The sequence below is a fragment of the Podarcis gaigeae genome (genome assembly GCF_964106915.1).
Source record: "Podarcis gaigeae genome assembly, chromosome: 7".
Lineage (NCBI taxonomy): Eukaryota > Metazoa > Chordata > Lepidosauria > Squamata > Lacertidae > Podarcis > Podarcis gaigeae.
In genome coordinates this window covers 33395416-33423168 of record NC_139683.1, presented here as the reverse complement: position 1 = coordinate 33423168, position 27753 = coordinate 33395416, and the positions used below count along the sequence as shown (strand labels likewise).

The following is a 27753-nucleotide window of genomic DNA, read 5'->3' as shown; positions in this document are numbered from 1 at the left end:
GAATAGAATACATCCCTGGAAACAACAACATCATGGCGGACGCGCTGTCCAGGAAACCGCAGTATCTCGAAGAAGAGGCGCCGCCGGCGGCCAAGCATATTTTCGCACCAAAGGCGTGGGCATGCGCATCAGCCACAGTGGACCTGGACGCGGTGCGTCGCGTGCTGCAGACGGACTCCTTCGCGCGAGCCAAGATGGAGGAGGTGCATAGCGGCACGGCGAGGGACAGCGACTTCCAAATACGCGACGGCCTGCTCATCCGCAAAGGAGCCCTCTACGTGCCGGGAGACAACCTGTGCGCGAGGGTCCTGCAACAGCTGCACGACGCGCCCAGCGCGGGACACTTCGGCAAGGAGAAGACGGTGGACCTAGTGGCCAGAGACTTTTGGTGGCCCAAGATGAGGGGGGATGTCGCGGAATACGTCAGGAGGTGCGACACCTGCCAAAGGGCCAAACCAGTACACCAGCCGCCGGCGGGCCTCTTGGAACCGCTACAGACACCGTTCGAACCGTGGGAGAGGGTGGCCCTGGACTTTGTCACGGATCTGCCCAGCTCGAGAGGCAAGACGGCAGTACTCGTGGTAGTAGACTTGTTCACCAAGATGGCCCACTTCATTCCTTGCGCGAAGGTGGCCACAGCCGAGCAGACCGCCAAGCTGTTTATAGACCACGTGTTCAAGGTGCACGGCCTACCACGGTCCATCCTGTCCGACAGGGGGCGCCAGTTCATATCCAACTTCTGGCAAAAGCTGATGGGTTTCCTGAACGTCAAGGTCAGCCTGGCGTCGGCGCGACACCCGCAGACTAACGGACAGGCGGAGAGAGTCAACGCCATCATGCAGCAGTACCTGAGATGCTACGCGAACCAGCAGCCCTCGACCTGGGTGGACTACCTACCGCTAGCCGAGTTTGCCTACAACAACACGAAACACGTGTCCACGGGGGTGACACCGTTTTTCGCCAACAATGGGCGGCATCCCAGAACCTTCCCGGGTTTAGAGAAAGTGAGGGAGGGGGAGCCGCAGGGAGCAGAGGCCGTGGCAGCGGAGTTGCAGGAGATCCACGAGCAGCTCAGGAGGCAGTTAGAGATGGCGAAACAGGCTTACAAAGTGCAGGCAGACCGACACAGGAGGGTTGGGGAAGACATCCGGGTAGGAGACTGGGTCTGGTTAGCAGCCCAGGCAGTTCCGGCCAGATCGTTGGCCAAGAAGAAGCTCGGGCACAAGCAGCTAGGGCCTTACCAAGTAGAGGCGCAGATCAACCCAGTGGCCTTCCGGTTAACACTCCCGGAGGGGTCCAGAATGCACCCGGTCTTTCATAGATCAGTGCTCACACCCTACAAAGAGCCCCACAGGTTTCAGGCACCAGGGACAGCGCCAGACCCGCTCAGGGAAGCGCCCAAACAGGGGGGGGTCGCCGAGAAGGGGGCCACTCAACGAAGCCACAGAGATTTTAGACTCAAGGTGGGGGGAGGACGGGATTGAATATCTTCTCGCCACAGAGGACACCCCGGCCAGCGCCAACAGGTGGGTGCCGGATTACGCATTGGAGGAGCAGTTGCTCAAAGAAGAATTCCATACACTTTCCCCGCACAAGCCTATGTCGGCGGGCTTTTTCGATGATTGTCTGTTCACACCCACACTCTCGGCCAGCACTTTCCGGGGTTTCTCGTCAGCGGAGGATTCGGCTCCGGGAGGCAGCTCCCCAGAGGGCTCGCTCTCAGGTTTTGGCACGGGGGGATCTTATTGGTGGGAGGACCAACCCGAAGTGGGATGGCGCAGAGACGTGCCGGAGGGACCCTGCGAAGTGGCGTCACCTCAGGCGACAGGGGGAGAAGGGGTTGTGAGTGATTTGGGGGCGGCCTCAGATTTCGAACACACCGCCCAGGAGATGGAAGCGGAGGGAATCGCAGTCGACGAGCCCATGGAGGACTTTCCGGACTTATCACGATGGCTGCACGCCTCGGGGGACGAACTGTATCCTGAACTCACCCCGACAACTCTAGAGCACCCGGAACCCGCACCTGAAGAGGGGGAGGGGGGAAGGGGGGCTTCGAGGGGGGGATGGATGTCAGGGGTTCAGAAGGAGAGACACAGGAGGGGGAGCAAATGGAGAGTGAGGAGGAGGAGTACGAGGGGGGCGCAGGCAGTGACAGTGGCCAGAGTTATTCCACAAGCCTCTCTAGCGAATCGGAGGACTCACAGAAGGGAGCGCCGGTGGCCAGAGCGAGGGGGGCTCCAGGGGGGAAGCCCCAGGAGGAAGGGGCCAGCGGGGAGTCCCTGAGCAGCAGTTGGAGATCAGGACCAGCATCTCCACCAGAGCGCAGTGGGGAGGGGGAGTCCCAGGAGTCGGGACCAGTGTACTCACCACCAGAGGGAGGAGAGGAGTCAGGTTTGGCAACGCCCACATCAGGAAGCGGGGAAACGGTCAGAAGGAAAGTCACCGGCTGGGCGCGCGCGCCAAGTTCAAATGTACAGGAGCGCGGCACAGCGGGGAGCCCGGGAAGGGAGCCAGGTCCTAAAGCCCGCCGGAGGGAGGGGCAAGACTCAGGAGGCTCAGCGTCAGAGGAGTCCAGGAAGGAGGGAACCCCAGAGGGCAGAAGGACCCAGCGAAGGAAAGAACAGCGCAAGAGGTGGAGCCGGGCTAGAATCTTAAACTGGTGTGGGTGGAGCAGTGAGTCAGAGGGGACTTAGCCGGTCTAGCGTCGAGACGTGGGTCTGCGCGCCCAGAGCTTGGAAATGGAAACTAAACTTTAATAAAGACTTTTGTATATAACATCCACTGGGCGTTGGTCCCTGAACTGGGACCTAGCGGCAGTCCTGACACAAGTCATGCCAGATGAATCTCATTTTTTATTTTTTATTTTTTGATAGAGCTAGAAACTTGGTGGATGAGGGGAATGCTGTGGACATAGTGTATCTTGATTTCAGTAAGACCTTTGACAAAGTACTCTATGATATTCTTGCAGAGAAACTAGTAAAATGTGGGCTGGACGAGGTAATTGTTAGATGGATTTGTTGCTGGTTGACTGGTTGAACCCAAAGAGTGCTCACAATTGGTTCCTTATCATCCTAGAAAAAAGTGGCAAGTGGGGTGCCACAGGGTTCTGTTCTGGGCCTGCTGTTGTTCAATGTCTTTCTAAATGACTTGGATGAAAGAATTGAGGGGATGTTTGTGCAGTTTGCAGATGCCACAGGAGACAGAATTGGGATTAAAGATGACCCGAATACCTGGCTTGCCAGTAGTACACATGAAAAGGAGAAAGAAAGAAGCTAATGCTAGTCTAGGCTGCATCAACGGAAGTACAGCATACTGATCAAATGAAGTAAGAGTTATGCTCTGTTCTGCCTTGGCCAGACTATAGCTGGAGATTCCAACTAACAACCAGTAAGAACTTTCTATTGGTAAGAGTTGTTCGACTGTGGAACAGACTTCTTTAAAAGATGATGAACTCTCTTTCCCTGGAGATTTTTAAAACAGAGGTTGGATGGTCATTTGTCATGGATGCATTAGCAGGGATTTCTGCATTGCAGGTGTTTGGACTAGATGACTCTCGTTGTCCTTTCCAACTCTACAATTCTTTGATACATAGAAAAACAACAAGCACAGTCTCCATTGATTCTAGAATAAAATGTCATGTGTAGGAAGCCTTGAAATTTGTACTTTTTTTGTTCCTTTCAGTGTCTGTTTTCACATATTTTTAAAAAGTAACTGAGGTACAGAGCTAAAAAAAAATATTTATTTTCAAATTAAATGATCAAAGCATATCTGTAAATAAAAAGCCTAAATTTCTAGCATTTGTTATGTGGACATCATGTGGAACTCCAAGCAACTATTTTACACAGACCGACAAACTACCGGTACTTTGAAAATATTTTGTTAAAAAGCAGTATATCAATAACATAAAAAATAAATATCTAGTATGTATCCTACAGACTGAGCCTAGCTAAGTTGTTTCACAAGTTGTAATGATTTAAATAGGATTTACTTCCAATAAGTTTTGCTTGGAATAAGAAACTTATAGTGTCATATGCATGTTTTCTCTAAAGCAAGCTTGACTTTGTCTAATGGGGCTTACTTTCTAATAAGTGAATTTAGGATTGCAGCTTTTTTTCTTTTCTTTTTTGCTTTGTATATCTCTGCCACATCTAAATCACCTAGCTCAATTACCCCATCAAAAATGTGCACAGTATAGGTATGTTAGCAGGCATGAGTAAGTATAAATTCAGTGTGGATGTAGGTGTTTATGTGTGTAGAAATGAACAAAATACAGTTATATTGGTATGTCTATATCATTTATTTATTTATTTGATTAATTTCATAAAATTTGCAAAATGAAATAGTAAATTTTATTCCTTTATAGAAAAAAAACAAACTCCTCAAACTTATCTACTGGTTATAGCATTACCAAGAAAAAAATGTTTACAAAGTAGCAGTGTAAACCACTACTGAGCAATCAGATTTGTCAAATGGCTGAAGACCGCTGTTCTCTGAAAACTTAAATGTAAAGGTAAAGGGAACCCTGACCACTAGGTCCAGTCGTGGCTGACTCTGGGGTTGCGGCGCTCATCTCGCTTTATTGGCCAAGGGAGCCTGTGTACAGCTTCCGGGTCATGTAGCCAGCATGGCAAACTAGAGCAGCACATGGAAACGCCATTTACCTTCCCGCTGGAGCAGTACCTATTTATCTACTTGCACTTTGTGCTTTCGAACTGCTAGGTTGGCAGGAGCAGGGACAATGGAGCAATGGGAGCTCACCCAGTTGCAGGGATTCGAACCGCCGACCTTCTGATCGGCAAGTCCTAGGCTCTGTGGTTTAACCCACAGCGCCACTTGGAAGCAAATCCCACTGAAAACAATGGGACTTACTTTCAAGTACACTTGGTGTTAAATGACACCTTATCTGGTTAATTAGAAACTCAGCTAAACAGGAACATGGAATGGCACTGGTGTTTACAACCGAATGCCCAGCGTGTTGGGAAATGAGTATCATGGAAAATGTATAATATGGGTAGTAAGTTGTTTTGAGAGGTAGAGTCATATTATGCAAAAGGAAAACTATACACATGAGAAAGTATTTGAATTTGGTGGACGTGATCTGTGCTTCTCAGCAGCTGCATTAGAAAATGCCTCGCTGCTGCCAAGAGATTGTACAGATCTGTCTGCTCCATCATACTCCAAAATGCAAAGCTCAGTACTCAGTGTTATTTTTTCTGATGGCGGAAAGTCTAAGATATAACAAACACACCATATAGATGAAAAGAGTGAAAATTGTATTCTTATTAATGCACCATGACCACACTGTTTAGGATATTATTCCAGAAGTGTAGACATTCCGAGAGAGAAATTTAAGAAATTAAGAAAACATCTATTCATATAAATTCATTGTCACTAACTGAGAGTGTTGGTGTTTATGCCCAAGAGGTTTGCTTTTATCCTAAATGCTATCTCCACAAACCCCCAGGCCACATAACAAGCCATCTGTGAAGCTCCCTCAAGTTAAAAAGAGAGTTTACAACATACCAGGTGAGAGGGAAGGCAGGCAGGAAGGGTGGGTTGGGGAAAAACGAAAACATTGCAGGGTGGGAAGAATTAGTTGCAAGGAAGCATTTCAGGTCATGCCAGACCAGTGAGAAATGACCAGTGCAGGCAACAAATTTTCCTAGCTGAAGCCAACTTGTATGTATATGGATGCTGCTCTTACACAATACAGTTGACAAACCAAAAGGTCAGATATATTGTATTGCTAGCCCATACATAATTCAGTGCTTTCAGGCAGCCTAATAAGCTGATGCTGAAAACACCCCAGCAGCCAGGGTGTTTATTCATTGTTGCTCAGTGTCTACTTTGATCTATAAAGAAAGAAACTTATATGACCTTACAACTGGTCTGTCTCCAGAGTAGAACAGTGGGTGGCAGGGGGCAGGGAGGACACACAGTTAAATCCATCACTAAACTGAACTAAAGGAAGGTTCATCCAGTGGTGATTAAATCAAAAGTGACGCAAAGCTTTCCCTAGAACTCAATGCAGAGTGGAAACAAACCTGTTTAAGGGGTTTGAAAGGCTCAGATAACTTCCCTGCCATTGTTTTTCATTTTTTTTTCATGCCTCTACACTTCCTGGTTCTGCCCGAGACCAGATGTGCCAAAATACTCTAATAAAGAGTGTTGTCATAACCCAGCAAGAAGCCGGAAACACAGGTAATCTTGTAAGCAGAAAAAATGTTTTCATGTTCAAAACATCTGCACATACTTTTCATAAGGACCAAATACTTCTCAAACCCGGTCACATTGTATATTCAACTATTTATAATGATCACATGAGGTGTAACTATTAGTATTCCTTTTCTAGAAACTCCCCCCTCCTGAAACCTATTGTGAGGTTTTGCAGTGCAGTGCACATTAAAATTTTCCACATTTTCTGAAAGAATGTTGTTTTCTGTCCTTTCGAGAGTTAAAATAAAATGTATAGTTCAGATAATTACTGTGCAGTTGGTCTTTTTAAAGTTTCTATTCCAAAACTATTATCTAGAATATAAATGTCCACTCTACCACAATACTGCAAGGCCACAACTAACATAAAAGAATTACAGTATTAGTGGAATAATTTACTAAAGGCACAGCCACATATTATGAAAACAAGGGGTTGCCACTGAAAACAGCATCATCACCACCACTGCCATAATCATTCTTAATCACCACCATTGATTTCTTAATCAGCTTCTAAACTACCGTCTCAAGGTGATTTACATGTAAGAAATTAAAAACAGTTAAAAACACATAAAGAGCAAATGCATGTAAAACAAGACTAAAATCCTAACAAGTCGAAATTTGTGCTAAAGACCCATTTATCCAGCCAGAAAAGCCTGTCAGAACAGAAGTTCCCACTTGCAGATAATGGAAAGCTGTTTGTATATCAACAGGAATGCTATTCCACAGAATAAGGGAAGCCACACTAAAAATCCTGCTCTGCAAAGCATGGGTGATCCTTGGAACTTGCAGGAGAAACTTTCCTGCACTCCACATCAATATACTGGGTTCAACATCCTTTTTGAGGTGCAGCAATAGAACTGCACATAATATTTTTAGGAATGTACAATGTGATCACAAATTCACATGCTGAAATGGACTGACTGAAACTGCTTTTGAAATGTCATCATGTTTCAAAAGCAGTTTACAGTGTGAGTTGAGAAGATGCTGCTCAGGAAACTCAGCTCACAAGCCCTGTGTGGCATAAGAAGTAAATTCCAAAATTCTCCGTTAACGTTGCCAGCATTTTGTCATAACCACTAAACTTACAGTTAACTTCTATTGACATCAATTGTAGTTGCAAGAAGTTACAAGGCCCTACATATGTATACATGTAGATTTATGGTTGGGTAAAACAAAAGAAAACACTATAAACTATTGGATGTAGGCTTAGGATATGATACTATTTTTTATAGCTTGCATAAAATTAAATGCAACCAAAAATACATACATACATATACAGCCTTGGAAAGTAAGGACCCTTGTTATTTTCTTTTTTGGAAGAATAACAATCCAATACTGTACATGTCATTCAATACCAAAACAATAAATGTCTTTAACATTAAATTGCATTATTGAAAACACTTGCAAATGCATGAATTCTTGCATTTTAAATGTGAAGAAATAAATACTTCACTAAGGAATGAAAGAAAAAATAAAGCACATTTAAATAATTTTATTACATTCTTAAGTTGCCAATTCATCTGTGAGTAGTTTCTTTTCAGATGAAAAGAAATCAAAATATAGGACAGATGTTTGAGAAACCACATTTAAGGTTCCTCACACACTAGCATTTTTCAAATGATATTGGCTCATCTATTAAATAAGGTGTATTTTGCTTGATTTTTTAGAAAAGGAAACATCAGGAAATATTTAAAGGCCAATTGCTGCCAATTAACTTTGATCAGCAAAAGTTGTATTTGAATCTTTTGGATTCTTTTGCCTGTCTGGAATAACATACATTTATAAATTCTAACAAAACAACAATGTGATGATTAATGCCTGTTGGCAGCCCTGCCACAAGCTTGTTTAATGGTTGGATTTTAAATAAACAGCTGTCTTTATTATGATGGGAGCAAAATTTGACTGTTTTAATATATTCTTTTCTTTTTATGATAATAACAACAGAAATTGCCTTTCCCATTGTAAGCACAGACAAGCACTTTACTGGAAGTCTATGCAGAAAGTTCCAAAAAGATGGATACAAAAGTAACAGCATCGACGACTGAAATGGCTTCCCATTTTTCTTTTTCTTTTTCCAGTTCATGCAATAGTTCTACTGCTGAGATCCTTCTGATCACAGAGGTCCCTGCTGCTGTATTCAGCTAGTTCTCTGGTCACATTTCATTACTCACATGGAAAGGTCTACTGACAAGCTGAAAACAACCACCACAATCAACTACGAATGTCTATGAATTGGTCTTCCCACAAGACTTGCATGACTAATGAAAAGAAGTGGAACAAGCTCTATGTAGGCCTGGGCAATATATCAATATATCGCCCAGGACTGGTACATGGGGGCATACCACAATGGCAGCTTCATTCAGCGGTATATAACTGGTGAAACCGTCACTGTTCTTGAATTCCTCTGCCTCCAGTGCCCAGTGGGACAGAGGGAGAAACAAACTAGCTGGGAGATGGAGGCAGAGGGACTCAAGCGGCGGCAGTTTCACCAGCAATATATGGCAATGTTGAAGACCCAACATTGCTCAGCCCTAGTCCTATGCAGAAACACCGTTTTAATAAGCAGCTGAGTCTACCAATCATTCAACATTAATGATTTTCCTTGGGTTAAAAGACAGACTTCCTCCCAGTGGGTTGCAGTTGAGAAAGAGACATACACCTAGTGATCATTAAGAAGGCAGCAAGGTTTAATATTCAATTGTCTGCATAAACAATTATGTTCTGATGTTTGAACTTGCGTACATTGATCAAAATTATAATAACTGAATAAGATATAGCCATCAACACTCCAAACAACGTTTTCAGCTACTAAATGTGGAAGTGTAACATATTACAACTGATATTTTGTGTGAGCAAATATATTCATGCAGCCCTTGTGCAGCACATTTCCAGATTATCCAACATACTGTTTTCAAGATGTTGCAGGCCTACAGCTCCTATCATCACTGGCTACGCTGGTTCGAGCTGATGTGAATTGGAGTACCCCTGCCATATTCAAGCAAATAAGCATTTCTGAGAGGTCAAAACAACCCTCACTCCTATGTTGATGGCTGGTGTGTGTAGGGCTAGGATGGCACATAGGTGTCACCAAGGGTAGGGCTCTGCTGCATTGGGGAGGCTCCAGCTGCATCCAGGTGAGTGGAAAGCTACAGCCAATAATTCTACTGCCATCACTAGCAAGTGGAAAGCCCAGAAATTGGATTTTTCATGGGTAGCGAATCACCAGGTCAGGAGCAGACCTCAAACTGTCCAGATCCCCTGAAGGGTCTGATCTTTGGGCTTGTCAGCTACACCAGCTTGGAGTGAAAAGTGACAAGGAACCCTCATTGTGGATCCAGTGTTATTTTCCTCCCTTGCGCCAGCTATGATTTCCCTCTACAAGCCTATAAAAAGAAACTAATAGTAAATTTTGTCTTGATAGAACTATAATTACTTACTTCTAAATCATTAAAGAATAGATGTGTGTCTGCCAAGTTGAAAATCATCTCCTCCATCCTCAGTCCCAAGGAAACAGAAGTAGGGGGGTCCTCAAAGAAAAAAATAACAATTATAGTCGGTAATGTATAGAAAGGAAGCCTAGAATTCTACAGTTCTCTGCCACCCAAACCAGTCTGTTATGAGCCCAGATTTTGCATTTATTTATTTAGGTTATTTATACATTGAAGCCAGATGTGTTCAGAGGGAGGGAGGGGCTTCTTTGATCCAGCTTCCTACTCCCATTCCCCCTCCTCCTGTTCCTCCAGAGTCTGCCATCCTAGGTCTGAGCCCAAAGGTGCTCCAATGAAGTACTGTTGTTGCTGCAGTACTTAGGATGTGGGATATTGTGGACTAGAGCAGTTTGGGCTACATGGTGTGGAGGGGTATGAAGTGATTTGCTAAAAAGGTGGGCCAGGTAAGATCCTATGCATGAGGGGTTTTTTTTGGGGGGGGGGGTGGAGGTCACTGTAGTCTAATTGAATAGAAATACAAAGCTTCCTTATACATTGGCAAACCTTTGTTTCATAGGTCCTCAGGAGAGTTTCCCCAGCTCTGCTACATGAGCTCAATTCTGGAAAAATACTAGGAACTGAACCAGAACCTTCCACATATATTCTGAAATAGATCTATGGACTCCTCCCGAAATACTACACAATAGATTTAAGGACTCTAATAAAATACTAATCATTCAGCTATAGCCCACCCATATGGAGAAGAAATCTATAGGGGTTTTTTTTTATTCATGTACAACACACTTTAATTGCTCTACAGACATTACCATAACAAGTTACTTCTTACTGATCTAATAAAATCAGAATGTGCTCAGCATTGTGGTTTGCAAATACAATACAGATGTGTGTGTTTAATATACATTATTAATCTATGAACTGCAACAGGGCCCTAGTATATACATAGGGCATGCAATTTAACAAAATTATTTTTCAAGGTCATGAACATGAAAACATAATTTTGAAAGAATGGGTTATAAATTTAAAAAAAGCTAATAAATAAACTAGATTGGGATAGATATCTCCCACATTAATCAATCATTCGTCTGGCAATAACTTCCCAGAGTGTTTCAACATAAATGCTTTAAATTCATTTAAACAACAAAATACAACTATTTTGTACTTAATGTTCTGATGTGTTTAGGTAATTTTGCTACTCTGAATATATTAATAAAGAAAAATGAGGTTTGAAATCTCTAAACCTAACATGGCTGACCATCCAAGTGGGGGCAAAGAACAATGCTAAGAACAGGACAAAATTTATAAACATAATTTATTTATAATATATGTATGTGTATGTGTATGTATCTATATCTATTCTATATCTCAAAGGAAAGGGTAATAGATCAGAGCTAGAGCATATGCTTTGAATGAAAAAGCTTCAGGGTCTGAAAAGACTTGAGTATGAATTCCTGGAGACCTACTGCTAGCCAGTGTAGACAATGTGGAGGAAGATGGATCAATGAACCGACTCAGTATTAAGCATGTTTCTATATTATATAATATAAATTCCAGTCTGGTTTCTCGATCCAATTTTAACTACTATTTCCAGGACTACATTTCTTTGATTAGCTTATACCCTTTTCTCCTGCATCACAGAGCAGAATCCTATGATTATGAATAACCTCACTTTCCTACCTAGAGTCTCTGGAACAGCAATATTGCAAAATCCTTTTTTTTTTTTTTTACACTACCAAGAATCTATAGAAATAAATTTCTCACTGCTCTCCTAGATTCTCTCTGTTCCCAAACCAAACTGCAATCTACAGCAATCTACAGGATAAAGATTTTTTTAAAAAGAAAAAGTCTTGTGCTTGAAATCCCTGTGTACACTGAACACAAGTACAATGGTGTATAGCGTTGGTGTAATCAAATACTACAACCCAAGTCCTCTTTTGCTATTCAGAACCATTAATTTCCAAATAATTACTGGGAACTGAAAGTTAAGGAAAACTACCATCCATTGTAAGTTTATTAGGATTTGTAGTTCAATGTGAATGTCTAATAAGGTATAAAGGTGCAAATCTCAGGTGAATGTTCAGTTTAAAAGGGGAAATACCAGTGTGATAGACCACATATTCTTTTCTTGAACATGGAAGTCAGGGTACAAAAACTATCAGTATGTGATTTTAAAATGTTCACTCCCTTTGTTCTGTGTGTAAGAAGTAGTTGAAAAACAGGAAAGTTCACTTATTGTACGTGTCTTGGCTTATTTTCCAGTTAAGCTGGAAAGCCACAATTGAAGACTTCTGTGAAAGAGGGTTTTTGTTTTCCTTCCCCTCTTCACAGAACATTAAAGCACACATAAGGATCTCTTAGAATTAAATCAGGTAGGCTTCCCCGCCCCCTAGAGAAAATAACTTTTCTGATCAGGATTGCAAAAATTCAAATACCATTAAGGTGGTTCAGACATAATGTTAAACCATTATTTGGAGGTACATGAATGAGTTGTCAAGGAGCCTTGGGTTAGCACTCTTCCTCCTTTTCTACCCTTGCACATGGCAATTCCCTACCTCCTTTCATCTGAACTAGCTAACTATGGTTTTTGTTGTCCTGTAAATCAGGATTTAACACTAGGATCTGGCAGTGAAATGGGAAAAGTGGAGAGTGGACAAACCAAAATTGCTCATTCATATAGTATCAAATCATGGTTTGATGTTACACCTGAACCATTTAATGTTACAACTTTTCTTAGCGTCTTTCGTGTTATGCAGCAATTGATTTTTTAAAATAGTTTCAAATAATCATTCATGAAGCACTTGGCATTGACCACTTTGTGGTGCATGCCAGCTGTTAATGCTGCAAGAGGTGATTTGATTAGAGACACAAATCTGCAGAAGGCATCTCTCTTTGTAAACATTTGAAGAATATATCCAGCACTTTCACACTTTCTTTTTTAGCACAGCTGTTGGTCATTTTTTCGAATGAAATCTAAACATCTTTATTTAAGATAGTACTTATATTGCAGAGAATTTGCTTTTGCCCTGCGCTCAAATGACAGTATTTTGTTAATGAGAAAATGCACACACATCCCCTCCAGCCACATCTATTGCCATCATGATTGGTGTGAGAAATGTGAAATGTGAATCTTATGAGCACCCCATGGCTAGCATCCACAACATCAGTGTAATTTTTTTTGTTACGAAACACATCAGTTTGTCAGATATATTTGTTATAACGCTATCTCTTTTTTTAAAAGTGAGCTATTTTGATCCATCTTAAAAGGTCTAAAAATATAATGCATCAAACCTGGACTTCTTCACTTCCACCCACTACTATGGCAGAATTACTGAAGAAGAAAAAATGGTAATTTTGATCAGTGCCAAAATTACTATCTCTCCCCCCTTGACTTGTCACTGTAACTTTGTTGCTTTGCTTCTTTTCTTCCTCTCATTGAAACAGAGCTGTAACAGCAATAAAGGGACCCTTGACCATTAGGGTCCAGTCGTGACCGACTCTGGGGTTGCGGCGCTCATCTTGCTTTATTGGCCAACGGAGCCGGCGTACAGCTTCTGGGTCATGTGGCCAGCATGACTAAGCTGCTTCTGGCGAACCAGAGCAGTGCATGGAAATGCTGTTTACCTTCCCGCCGGAGCGGTACCTATTTATCTACTTGCACTTTGACGTGTTTTCGAACTGCTAGGTTGGCAGGAGCAGGGACCGAGCAACAGGAGCTCACCCCGTCGCAGGGATCGCAGGGATCGCAGGGATCGCACCTGATTTAAATGTGATGCTGGATATATAAATGCAAATCACTCATGCAAGGTTACATGTGGCCAGCCTCTTATTTAAATCAAATGCCACTTTGTACATGTGCAGTATTAATATACTTGCACAGCGTACACCTGGGGAGCCCTGTTCACTAATGCTGCATTCACTGGTGTCTGTAACCCTAGAATTACTTTTAAAATGTACACCCGATTTTGGGCAAACTGTACAATGCACATTCAGGACACTTCTGAGCAAAAAGTTGTTGTCCTGAATTGGCCAATTCCTTTTTGCTCTGAGCTGCATTCTAATGAGCACATGAGGTTTTGTTTGCTGTTGCTTCTTTCATTCGAGGATGAATCAAATTTCACTCTAACACACTAAAGTTGCTTATAGTATGAGAAACTCATGCAGCACAGCAATCTTAACCCTGGCCAGGGAGCAACAAGGTGGAGTAGAGGACTGACTGCCAAATCCCAAAACTTGCTGCATCGAACCAGCCAGGGCATTGAAGTGCCCCCCCGGCTCCTGCCCCCAGTTTTTCATTATATAACTGGAATAGCAGAGAAGATCTAGGATCAAGCGCTTTCGGGGATCCCAAGCTGCCAGCATCCCACCTTATTTTGGAGAGTTCCACTGACAGGAAAACCACCAAATATTGCAGCTACAGTAGAGCCTCTCCAACTGGTGGCAAATAGAGGCCACCAAAGAGAAGACTGCACAATATCCTAATCACCAGCACCCCAGACATCAACATCAAGGGAGAGCAGGATTGCACCGTCGGCAATACAATACTGTATACAAAAAACATACACCACCCTTTTGATGAGAAAGAAAAAAACTCCTCCAGCAAACACTGAAAAGCTTGATTGTGCTCTTAAACATTAATCTAGCCTTTGTAAAAACAGCACTTCATACTAAGAACAAGAGAAGCAGAGATTACATTGACTAATATTTTAAGGGTAGCGTGCAGTACTTTATCACATCATCATTCTGAAGCATGTCAGAGATATACACATGAGCCCATTTATTTAAAAGCAGGATAGCTTTGACATACACACATCAAAAGTTATTTATTCAATTCTCTATAGATTAAAGTGCTTGATCTATCTTAAAGTATTGGAGGCAATTTCAGTGCCTTTTTTCAATTAAAATATTTTTTTACACTGAGTCATACAGTGCAAGCACTCTTTTGTTTGGACATCTGCCACAGCAAACTCCTTTTCATAATCTTATACATAGTTCTTTGCTTTCACTCAACGTAAGTAATAGGGACAACACATTCATTTCTAAAAGCCTCAGCGCCTAGGGCTTGCCGATCGAAAGGTCGGCGGTTCGAATCCCCGCGGCGGGGTGCGCTCCCGTTGCTCGGTCCCAGCGCCTGCCAACCTAGCAGTTCGAAAGCACCCCCGGGTGCAAGTAGATAAATAGGGACCGCTTACTAGCGGGAAGGTAAACGGCGTTTCCGTGTGCAGCTCTGGCTCGCCAGAGCAGCGATGTCACGCTGGCCACGTGACCCGGAAGTGTCTCCGGACAGCGCTGGCCCCTGGCCTCTTAAGTGAGATGGGCGCACAACCCCAGAGTCTGTCAAGACTGGCCCGTACGGGCAGGGGTACCTTTACCTTTACCTTATAGAATATATATTATTAATTTAATTGGGGTGGGAAAGACTTCCTCACATCCCAAAGTCCAGTAGTGGAATTATGGGGCAGTAATGCTATTCAAGGGAAGAAGTTTTAGAATATTAGGAGAGGGTGATAGTTGGACCTAGCATTGTGGGAGCAGCTGCAGCACTACTCGTTCCGGTGCATTGGGATACTATGAAAAGTCCTAGACTGTGTGGGAGGAAGCCATGCTGCAGCTGTTCCCATACCAGTATCAATCCTTGGAGAACAGGAGAAGCACTATAGCTCAGTGCTAGAGGCTCTGTTTCCATGCAGAAGGTCTCAGGTTCAGTCCATGGCATCTCCATGTAGGAATGAGTCCTGCCTGAAACCCCAGAGAGCCACATCCAGTCAGTTTGGATGATACTGAGCTAGGCAGACCACTGGTTTGACTCAGTATAAGGCAGCTTCATAGGTTGAAAATTGGACTAATGTAATGGGAAGAGCCATAGAATATGATCTTCCTGCATTATATGAGACTTCTTATGTCATAGGGCCCTTGCAATCAGGTCATTTATGTGGTTAACCCACACTTTCTAGTGCAAATAGCCCATCATTTTTCCAACTGCAGAAAGGCCAATTAAAAAGGTGATGGGAAATTAAACTGGAAATTGCAGGATAGCAACCAAGTGCTGATGATGTCTTATAACCTCTGTGTGAACGTAATAGCATGAATGTTCAGCTGGGAAACTCCCAGTGACAGTAATAAGAATCTTAAGGGTAACTCTGCAAATTAAGGCCAAAAGCCTAACTAGCCCAGCATGGTGTTTCTGACAGTGACCAAACAGATACCTATGGGAAGCAATCAAGAAGGATATGAATGCAATAGCCATCTTCTGCGGTTGTTTCCCAGTGGCTGATACTAAAATCATGCAAATATTGGTTGGTTTGTTCGTTAATAGAATGTAATTATTTAATTCCTCACTTCTAATTTATAAACATGGTCAAATAACTCTGTAGGATAAAACCTTAACCACACTGGTTGGGAAATAAGTAGTGGGACTTACTCCTGAGGAAACAAGCATGGGATTACACTGATAATTAGATCAAAGCAATGTATGATCTGACAATCTTGTATACTACTAATTTTGTTTTTGTGCCACCAGCACTGAAAACCTGGATGGGTACCATTAGACAGTTCTCCTACTTTACTTTTTACTTCACTACCACACCATACTATAGATTCTTTCTGCACAAAGACATATAGACATTGACTGTCATGGTACTTACTCTCCCATATCTGTTAGCATAGGATCCTGTAAGCAAGGAATGGAAAATGATGATTGTCTCATCCAAATCCCAAATGAATACTCTCTGTAAAAAGATAACCAAATCAATGGGTCCCTCTGTAAAGTTGATAATTAAAATAGGAAAAAAGCTTTGATCAATGGATGTACACGTGAACAAACTATTCTGAATGTTGTACCATAACAAAGCTATCCTTTCTTACTATTTTAGAGAAACCCATACATTTCAGAACAACATCAATAAGTAATATAACATCTCCACATTAACGACATACTTTTCTGCTAAGAATTAACATTTGGAGGTGACTGGTTTTCTATTCCTGCATTAGATTTAGGTAGGTGCCCTTCCAGCAAGAAGCAGTAGAAGTGTTGCAGTAATGCCCTGGGTAGCTATTACCTCTCAGCAAGCAGAGGACACAATCTAGGGGCGAGTAATTTTGAAGGGGATGGAAACTCCCTTGTGAGAAAGGTCAAGATATAAGACTAAGTAGGAGTGGAATGGTTTATAGCTAGAGTTTATAATTTTGCTTTGCTTTTGAGGATTTTCATGTGCTGGAATTTGGTTTTATACATCTAATAGCCTAGTATGCTGTAACTCGCCCCAATGCTTCTGAAGAGTATGAGAGATAAATAAATAAAATAGCTACTTCATATACAATACCTCTAGGTCGGAGTCAGGCGGTGGTGAAGGATTATTATTCCTTCTGCCTCGACCACGTGATTTGCCATCTGAGCTGCGACGCAACCTTTCTGCATCAGAATCTTTGATGGGTGTTGCTGGGCTGTGGATTGTACTGTACTCTGCTTCAGAAGAAAAAAATTGCTTATATTTTAGTTTAGTTGTAGTTCTTTGATTTTGTTTCTCTTTAAGTATGATGCACTGAAATGGCCACACAAAGTTTTGGTGTACTTTTGTAATAGATTACCCTATGTATTTATGTTACTAGTGGTACACTAATTCCTGGAAGTCAGAATTCTTCCTAACCCAAATATATACAACAATGAAGTCAACTGAAAATTCTCCTTTCCAATACTTGGAGGGGTTATTTCTTAAAAAACAAAACATCCTCCAGCTTCCAAGAATTCATAGAACATAAGCCAACCAAAGTTAACCTAAAAGCTCACTGATTCCTGTAAACTTTGTTCTTTGTTCTCTCACATTCTTTGCTCTTGAAATCAGTTTAAAGATAGTTTAGAATTAGTTTAAAACTATGTCTTCTGTGGAGAACTTTCAGCTTAAATTTTGGAGTGTGGAGGAGGTAGGGCACCAACATCTCTGATAAATATTATGGGGCAAAGAGGGTCAAATGGGGTGGGATAAAACTCACTGCTGGAGCTTCTCCCATTGATTATCATCCAATGGCCACCATCCTCCCTAAGCCCTCTGGATTGATGCTTAGTGATGACTGGAACATTTGGGGATTATTATAGCTAAATATGGTCTTGCAACTTGCAGTCAAGCTTTTCAGTGCATTCCAACTCAGAAGTCCCACTGCGTTCAGTGGCGTCTACTCTAAGTAAATGTACGCAGGGTTGAAGCTGGACTAAGCAAGCCCAGTGAAGTTCTTACACATCCTTTTTTTGGCTGTGCCTGTTTCAGGCTGGTCCAATTAAGATGCCCTAAAACCAGAAGTTCTTTGGGGGATCTGCAGAGCTGTGGATACCCCTGAAATGTCCCATTTCAGAACTTCCCACCAGCTACCATGGATGGTAGTTTCAGACCCACCTGGGCAACACTTCGGGTTCTTGCTGCAGTGGAGCCACCACCACCAGCAGTGCCACCAGAGAAGTTATGGTGTGCCATGCTTACCCCACCTACCAGTCATGAACACATCATGATAGCAAATATTAGCTAAAGTTTGAGTAATGAGCTCAACATCTGAAAAGACTATAACACATCTTGTAATCTGTGTTTTTACTTTTTAATGCTGGTGTTTATAAATTATTTGAGGTGGTAACTATAGGAAAACCTGTATTTAAAAACTCACTGCTGTCCACTTTCCCCTTGCTGAGCCAGTCCTTTCTTAATAAGTGCCACCATACATTCAGAACTCTTTTAAAAATACATTTCAAGTACCAAATTGTGGTCTATAGGTACAATCAAATCTATGCATTTACCTGCTGTAGGATCTGCAACTGCTTGACTTGTGATGCCAGATGGTGGTTCTTGAAGCTGGTATGTCGCATTGGAAGAAGGGGTTGTCGGACTGGTGTTGCTACTTGCCATATAATGTGAAGGATATGGAGAACTGTTATAATACTGTGCGTATTGACCTTGACCAAAGCTGGGGTAAGAAGGATACTCCTACCAGAGTTGAGAAAAAAGAAAAATTAGAGATTTTCCCATCAACATGCTGCTTACTTTTTGGTGTGCGTTCTAAAGTGGAAGTGGAAACAGATGCCTCAATTTCTCTGCCATCTTGGATTTTGCAGAGTAGGAAATCACAAACATTATTTACCGGTATTTTGAATAAATAGGAAATTGAATTTTAGAAAAACTATATCAGAATTGGGTCTAAATATCATCGTGATAATTTTTTTTAAGGCAATAAAGAGGGGCTGTTACAAGTAACATAAAGGTAATACTCAAAACGCAGGTGGCGCTGTGGGTTAAAGCCTCAGCGCCTAGGACTTGCCGATTGAAAGGTCGGCGGTTCGAATCCCTGCGGCGGGGTGCGCTCCCGCTGCTCGGTCCCAGCGCCTGCCAACCTAGCTGTTCGAAAGCACCTCCGGGTGCAAGTAGATAAATAGGGACCGCTTACCAGCGGGAAGGTAAACGGCGTTTCCGTGTGCGGCTCTGGCGTGCCAGAGCAGCGATGTCACGCTGGCCACGTGACCCGGAAGTGTATCCGGACAGCGCTGGCCCCTGGCCTCTTAAGTGAGATGGGCGCACAACCCCAGAGTCTGTCAAGACTGGCCCGTACGGGCAGGGGTACCTTTACCTTTACCTTTAATACTCAAAATTCTAAAGAACTTCAAGGTTTTATGTAGAATTACAGATATGAGTTCTATTATCCTTCTCAAAACACACTTTTGGCACCCTGTCATTTAATAATTTTCATATAGTTACCTGTTGTGAACTGTTAAATCCCGTAGAATTTGTAAGTGAATTGTTTCCAGCATATATTCCAGATGATGTAGTGAAACTGCTTCCTGAAACAGAACAAAAAAAGGAAGAAAGTTTATATGAATAGTCAATACAATGTCTCTAAAAAGAACAACACAACAAATCAACAGTGACAAAACAGAATTTTTCATATGCTGGTACAATAAGTAATCTACTGTGTCATAGGCAAGACTATACTGTGAATGAATGTATGATAAATCATTACTTCCAGGGTTCTAGATTGAAAGCTAAAAAGTTATTCAAATGGAATGTATTAAGAGTAGAATCAGAAGTCAAAATCACTTTGCTCTTATGTTATACCTAACATAATAGAATGAAGCAAAGCTTGATCAGTAGAATCAATGGCACAGTTTTCACTATGTGTCACTTTCAGTGAAGTACCACTTCAAACTACAGGTGGAAGGTTCCTATGCTAAGAATGCTTCCTCATATAAAAGACTCCCTCCACTATTGAAAATAGTGAAAACTAACATGCTGATTTTCTATGAAGAGAAAAAGCAACAAGAGTGTCTGGTGGCACTTGAAAACTAACATTTATTATGGCATAAGCTTTCGTAGACTAGAGTCTACTTCACAAGAAGGCTAAGGTGTTACGGATACACATACACGTGTGTGTGTGAGAGAGAGAGATTCATTTCACATTGTGGTCTCTGTTTGAAGTTATTTTGTTCAAGGGAGGTGACCATCTATTTTTCCTGGCTTATCAATTTCCAGACTGTCTATTATCATGTTTTGTGACTGGCCCTTATTAATGACATAATTATCATCTCCTGTACATTCTATATTTCATTCCCCCCACCTGTTTACTACACCCCCTCCCAAACTATGTGTATCCGGATAACACGTCAAGCACTGATTAAGTAAACTCTAGTCCATGTCATAATAAATAGGTTAATATTATCTTATTTTACTGAAACAGACGAACACAGCTACTCCTTGGAAATATGTGGAGGAAGCTTTTTATTTGGATAAGCATTCAAATATGAGATCTCCCCCTACTGTCTTAAATAGTAATCCAGAGCAATATCTGCTTATGTAGTTATTCTGCTTATGTACCCTTGTAAGTTTCAAATCACTACAAAACTACATAGATATTATGGTCCTAAAAAAATTACTTGGAAACTCCACTGATTTATTTGTTTATAAATAAATATTATTAAAATATGTCTCAATGTCACATTGTTTTTTTTTGGGGGGGGATGACACATATCCTGGAAGATACTAGGAACTCCAAACTTCTATTGCTGTTAACAAGACTTATACTTTGTATTCCTTAAAAATGAAACTTTTTATTATTGCTATAATGTTTTCTTCCATGCTATAGAAACACAAAAGAAGTTTTCACCACAATCTATGAACCTTATGGGCTTCTCAATAATGGCACAGATAATTATAGTTCATTAAATGTTCTTTATACAGCCTTGGGCAGCAGTTTTCTCTTTCCTTGAGAAGTTATGGTTGCCCCTGACACTACGAGAATTATTATATGACATTTCAAGTAGAAAGGCCATAGCCTAAATGTGCCTGGACACTGCAATACTCTCTCAACCTTAGCTGTCCAAAATGGACAGATGGGCACTCTTGTTTTAATGCCTTTATCTACAAAGCTGAATTTCTAAAAGGGCAGCAACCTCCTTTTAGGCCCAAAAGCAAATGTGAACATATGGACACTTAATAGTGAAAGTGTATGGAGGAGGGGAGAGGGAATGGGGAATACAAAAAGCTGCAATTTCCAGGAGCACTGAAGTAGCAAAGCACCCTCATAATCTACCTTTTTCATTTATAATGATTACAGAATAGCTAAGAACTAAGGTACCAAAAGGAGAACCAATGAGAGGAACAATGGTCCAAAGATATCTGAGAGAATGACGTTAGGATATGCTTGCAACTGTATCTAAGACACACACAAGCTGGAGAGTGGTAGAGGGATCCTTCAGATTCTAGCCACTTCCTAGGACAGAGATATCTTTTGGTAGGACTTTTTTGTAGCCGGCACCATTGCCATTATAATAGAACAGGGGAGGCGTTTATGGTGAGTTTTGGCACCTCTTTTTCTAGAAAAATAGCACTGCCTTTTGACTCTTCCATAGGATTGTAATTAAAATGATTTTGTAAAAAGTGACCCTCACTTTTAAAAGTCTTAAAAGGAAATCTAAACTACACAGTATATTAGAAATGTTCCTTCTTTAATTTTGTAAACACCATATAATGGGATCCATATTTCTGGAGGTGCCTTAGATGAAGTATGAGATTTACCACATAAATAACTTACATGGTAATCCTTTAGATAAACTAGTCTACATTAAATAGTGTTCTCTATAAATGCCTTAGAGAAAACAAAAAAAAGTTATTTATACTCATGCTCATGAGCCATCCAGTTATACAAACACTTACTATGGATACCTCAAGACATCAGGTTGGATCCTGACAACCATAAGCAGAAACAAACTTGCAGAAGGGGACTTTACAAACTTCCTCCCAGTGGCCCCCTCCACCCTGCCCGAAAAAGCTGGTCCTTGTGGTTGGGGACCCTCCAGAACAGAACAGGATGAGCAAATGAAAATTAACAGAAAGAGAGAATTAATGAATAGTGGGCTCACAGAAGGTGTCAATTCACCCCTTCCACAGCAGTCCTCTCATGTTCAATCTCACCCTGTTCTGAATGATCCTGCAACCCTCAGGACAGATTGCTTTTGAGCGGGCAGTGCAGAAGACTGCAGTGGGGAAAATCCCCTTCTGTGAGCTTTCTTCTGCTTGCAGTTCTCAGGATCCAACCCACTGCCTTTGGAGAAATCAGGACTAGTTGTATATGAAAAAACAGACACATATTAACATTTTAGTAGAACAAAGAGATATTTCAGTAGCAGGAAGAAGGGGTTTCAACTCCCAATTTTTCAAATACTTGCTTTTAGTAAAAGCATTCACCTTTATGTTAATACAGAAAATAAAAATAAATATCAGTGCCTAAGCATTCAGGACATTATTTCGGGACAGTGATTAAAATAATTGTCGAATGTTGCTCAGCAAAGATTCTTGTTGGCTACTGTTTCTTCTGGAACTGTGAAGAGGTCTAATAGATATACATATCCCTACTCCGAAGTAAACATGAGTGGGATCATGCTGACCAAGTAACCACTTTATGCAACATTTCTTAAGAATAAACATTTTATTGTTTGCGATTAATTAGATATGTACATAGAAGTACTCCTACATCGAATCTATTAATGTATAAATTTCACAGAAATGCAAGAAAAATATCTAACATCTAAAATAACACTTAAGCAGCAATCCTGTGTCTACTTACTTGGGGGTAAGCCCAACTGAACTTATTGGGACTTATGGCTAAGTAAACATGCTTAGGATTGTAAACTTGCCTTTCTTGCATATTGGCAGAAAGTTCACAAGAGCCAATGAAAACTGTTATTGCACCTAGGCCAGCATATTACAACAAACATCTCTTTCATCTTATGCCATTACTGACTCCTATGGAGAGCAAGTAGGGTCTCACAGACCATAACAAATGTGAAACAGGTTTCTGAAAACTGCTACGTAGACCACCCAAGGACATCAGCTTAGGAGTACTTAAAACATTCTTTAAAGTTTGCCACATTTTAATAAGGTATGTCATGCCACAAAAGTGCAGTGCTATTGTATCAGATGATATACAGATCAACAAAAAAGAGTGAGTGCCAACATCTAACCCAATGAACTATAAAAGTACACAAAAATCATTTTTGCACCTTTACAAATTAAAAGTACATTTTATAAATAAGTAATCATGCTGAAACAATTGGCTCATGAGTAATGCTAGGACCATAAAACTGTGTATGTAAGACTTTCAGAACACTTTTGACAAAATACCCCACCAAAGACTCCTGAGTAAGCTTAGCAGTCATGGGATAAGAACAGAAGTCTTTTTGTTTGTTAAAAACAGCAACTGGTTAAAAACAGGAAGCAGAGAGTAAGAATAAATGGGAAGTTCTTTCAGTGTTTTTGTTGGCATCCGTCTGTCTTGAGATAAAATGGAGGGCACCTCTGGGGGTGAAGTCAAACTGCTGTGTTATAAGCACCAAAGTGACCTCCCCAGGATGCAAACCCGAGTAGTGTGTATGGATATCCTGACAAAACCTCTCTCTCGGCTTTGCTGATGAGGTCCAAAGGAAAGCAGAGCAATACATTTGGCACGAGCGTGGCTGCAGAAGCTGCCAGAAAGAGGTGTACAAGGCACCATCCAACTGTCTCAGGGACTCCTGTTAGGGTTTACTCCTTGGCCTTTTCTTCTCCCGAAGGTATCCCGCAAGGCAGTGGAGGCTTTGGTACAGAGTTCTCCTCCTAGATGGGCTACGTTCCCAGGTTGGTGAGCCCCATCTGCCCCTCACTTCCCTCTACAGCACATGCAGAAACCACCTTCATAACTTTTAGACTCACTATTGGTCTTTTCTGCTCAACCCATTGGAGCCACATGCAGGGGAAGTCCCTAACTTACTGAGGGTTTGACACCCATTAATTTTTTTAGGACAACAAAACTGTAACATTAAAAAACAAAATACAAACAGAATATACATTACAGGGTCCAGAGCTAGCTTTCCATACTTAAGACCAAGGCTGCATGCCAGCAACAGGCGGAGCTAAAACCAAGGATGGGCAAATCCGGAGCAAAAGTGTTTTGCATTAACTTATCCACAATAAAGAAAGCTATTTCAGTTTTCACCATCACAACCTCAGATTAGAATTATTAATCCTATGCAGAAGTGAGACCCACTGTACCATTTCAGATTGTACGAATCAGTATTCATGGATAAGAAAGAAGCAAATGCCATTTTCAAACTATTTTACTACAGCTACCAACATATGCAACTTCCCTATAGTCCTCAACTTATACTAATTAGGAGAAGATAAGGCACATCTTTGAACCCTTTGAACCTCTGTGAAAATCGCTTTTTGGTGATTTGTAAAAACTCAGAAAGATGCAAAAGTGCTTGTGCATTTAGAATATGAAAAATGTAGGATGCCGGAATCACGGTCCTGACTCTGCTGCCTTTGCTCTCAGCAATGTTGCTGCTAACCATATCTGAATTGTTATATGATAAGGCCACTATTCCAAAAGAAGAAGAAGACGAAATTAAGCAATATTTAAAAATGAGGCTGAAGCAGCTGCCAGATCCTACAAAAGAAGATGTGACTCAGACATAATTCCATTTTTAATAATAATAATAACCAGTTGAAAGAAATCTTATTCTTTCTGTTGAAAACTTGGTGGTAATGTGTCTTAATCCAGACCTTATGTCAGATCATCACCTCTGCCATTCTAAGTTTGCTGTCAGTTCTAAAGGTAAATGTTTCCTTTGCTTACTGGCTAAGGACTAGATCAATACATCCTAAGAGCTATTCTGCATCAACGAAGTCTGATACAGTTAAGACATTAAGGCTTCTCTGCTTCATAACATCTGTTCTAAGGTTTCCAAGGGATTCAACATGCATAGCTCCCACTGACCCAGTCTAAAATTAGATATCATGTTTCTGGTTAGTTTTGAATCCCTTTCCCTATTCCTAAGGAGAACTGGATTCCATAAGTACTGTCAGGGGTTCAGAAGGAGAGACACAGGAGGGGGAGCAAATGGAGAGTGAGGAGGAGGAGTACGAGGGGGGCGCAGGCAGTGACAGTGGCCAGAGTTATTCCACAAGCCTCTCTAGCGAATCGGAGGACTCACAGAAGGGAGCGCCGGTGGCCAGAGCAAGGGAGATTCCAAGGGAGAAACCTCAAGAGGGAGGGGCCAGCGGGGAGTCCCTGAGCAGCAGCTGGAGATCAGGACCAGCGTCTCCACCAGAGCGCAGTGGGGAGGGGGAGTCCCAGGAGTCGGGACCAGTGTCCTTACCACCAGAGGGAGGAGAGGAGTCAGGTTTGGCAACATCAGGAAGCGGGGAAACGGTCAGAAGGAAAGTCACCGGCTGGGCGCGCGCGCCAAGTTCAAATGTACAGGAGCGCGGCACAGCGGGGAGCCCGGGAAGGGAGCCAGGTCCTAAAGCCTGCCGGAGGGAGGGGCAAGACTCAGGAGGCTCTGCGTCAGAGGAGTCCAGGAAGGAGGGAACCCCAGAGGGCAGAAGGACCCAACGCAGGAAAGAGCAGCGCAAGAGGTGGAGCCGGGCTAGAATCTTAAACTGGTGTGGGTGGAGCAGTGAGTCAGAGGGGACTTAGCCGGTTTAGCGTTAAGACGTGGGTCTGCGCGCCCAGAGCTTGGAAATGGAAACTAAACTTCAATAAAGACTTTTGTATATAATATCCACTGGGCGTTGGTCCTCTGTGAGCTGGGACCTAGCGGCAGTCCTGACAAGTACCAACACAAAGAAATATACAATATATTAGGCATGTATAATATCAAGTAAACATTTAAATTACTTTGGGGGAGAAACCACAACTGATAGCATCTAATACTTATAGAACTTCCAAATTATACTGCCAACATTACCTAAATAATTCTGACAAGTTAACTTGTAGGGAATGTCATCTTAAATTTACAGACAAAGAAAACACACCTAAGGGATGAAATTATTCTTGACACAATTTTTCACACTGCTCTGTTTTCTATCACAGCAGAGAACTATGCTGCAAGAAATGGAATTTTACAATAAAGGTCATTGTAATGTTGGAATCACATAATATAATAGCCATGTTTAAAATGCTTATGTTGATGAGACCTTTAAAACTTAGGTTTTAATTAAAAACGCTAATTTATCATCAACATTGCAAATTTGCATTTAAAATCTATCTAGTTTTGCACATAATATACACTGCTATCATCTTCATTTGGCTACCTGCATTTTCAATTATTATTATTTTTTAAAAAACCACAAAACCAAAACGACATGTGAAAAGCAAACGAATTCTAATTACTTTATACAGACCTTGCATCTGGTAACTGTATGGAGCCTGTCCTGGCTGGGGAGTGCTAAAACTTGCACCATAGCTCAGAAAGCCTGTCTGTCCAGGTGACTGTGTTTGTGATAATCCGCCTTCTGTCTTGATGCCTGCCCACAATGCACCTAAATCAGTTAGTGATAGCAAAGCTAGTTGTTCATATTTTAACAGAGGGCATTAAATAAAATCACACAAGTATTCATGTAAGTATGCAAAAGGACACCAACCCATAATCTAGTTAAGATGCACTATCTGAACTGACGCAATCTTTCTAATTTAAATTCTTGTTTAATTTAAATCTCGCATGAGCATACTGTAGATTCACCTATTTAGCAATCGTTACATTATCAGTTTAGAAATGGTGGGCAGTATGAAGGAAAAGTGACAGTTTTAGCTTAAAATTGTGAAATTATAGATGTTTAAATCACATTTGATACTATTATACATTTTTTGTTTTCTGCTCATTCAGAAAGACATTAGAAAACTTGTTTTATTAATATAAGTATTTCTTTCTTCTATAGCTTTTCACATGCAAGAGCTTAATAATTAAAGAGGGTCAGAATATCAATAGGGAATTTCATATTTACAAAGTCCAGCATGTGAGTTAAAACTTTCTTAGCTACCAAAGTTGACAAGTTTTACAGTGCAATCCTGTACATGAATTCAAGGTAACTGGGCAACCGCATATACAGGATTTCCACCACCTGGGTCCCAGCGCTTTAGTTGGTTTAGTTACCAGGGGCCAACATTAACACATACAGTAAGCACCTTTTACAACTCAATAGTTTAAAGATTTTTCCTAGACATTTTCAAACAGGGGTGAGAGTGGGAAAATTATCTCTTTTTAAATTATTGCTTGGGCCTATAGGCACATATCCATTATTAACTACAAAAGGGATACAGCCTTTTTGCCATGTAAACAATACAGATCCCACACCTTTGAGATGTCTCTTCAGACTGGAGTAACATATAGTCTTTTTTATTTCTTTTCTTATTGAATTTCATCAAAATTCAAACATCTACAACCCTGAAAATGATTTCATTAAATAAATGCAATCCAGAAAATTAAAATGTATTTAGCCTGATAAACAGATAGAGACAAAAATAACATTTTGTAGCCCGCCATATGCATTGGCACCTCACTGTCTGGTTTGCATCCACACCATAATAGGCCATTATTTTATGTTGTGTTGGAAAAGGGTATTGCCTGCAGCCCAGTTGTACAGGTAAGCTTTACCTGCTGCAGAGAATCAGTGACATTCGGCAATGCAACTGAAGCTCAGCCCCGGGTTTCTGAAGTGAGGCAAGACGCATGCAGGTGGTGACAGGAAGACCAACAAATCCGTTGGAGCTAATCTGGTGATTTGGCATACAAAATAAAATCACCATGTGG

The 27753-nt window shown here is 41.6% G+C and overlaps 1 protein-coding gene across 21 annotated transcripts in view; it reads right to left on the bottom strand.

Moving 5' to 3' along the window:
• EYA1 (EYA transcriptional coactivator and phosphatase 1) overlaps positions 1 to 27753 on the bottom strand; it is a 92321-nt gene that overhangs the window by 32570 nt on the left and 31998 nt on the right. For 8 of the 21 annotated variants that reach the window (XM_083748778.1, XM_083748773.1, XM_083748772.1 and 5 more), the window contains 6 exons: positions 26348 to 26485; positions 19388 to 19470; positions 18436 to 18622; positions 16979 to 17121; positions 16301 to 16384; positions 9651 to 9740 (listed from right to left, as the gene is read on the bottom strand). In XM_083748778.1, the coding sequence (XP_083604904.1) occupies positions 9651 to 9740; positions 16301 to 16384; positions 16979 to 17121; positions 18436 to 18622; positions 19388 to 19470; positions 26348 to 26485 (725 nt within the window). The remainder of the gene's footprint in view (positions 1 to 9650; positions 9741 to 16300; positions 16385 to 16978; positions 17122 to 18435; positions 18623 to 19387; positions 19471 to 26347; positions 26486 to 27753) is intronic. The other 13 variants (XM_083748780.1, XM_083748781.1, XM_083748786.1 and 10 more) reach the window with 3 other exon arrangements.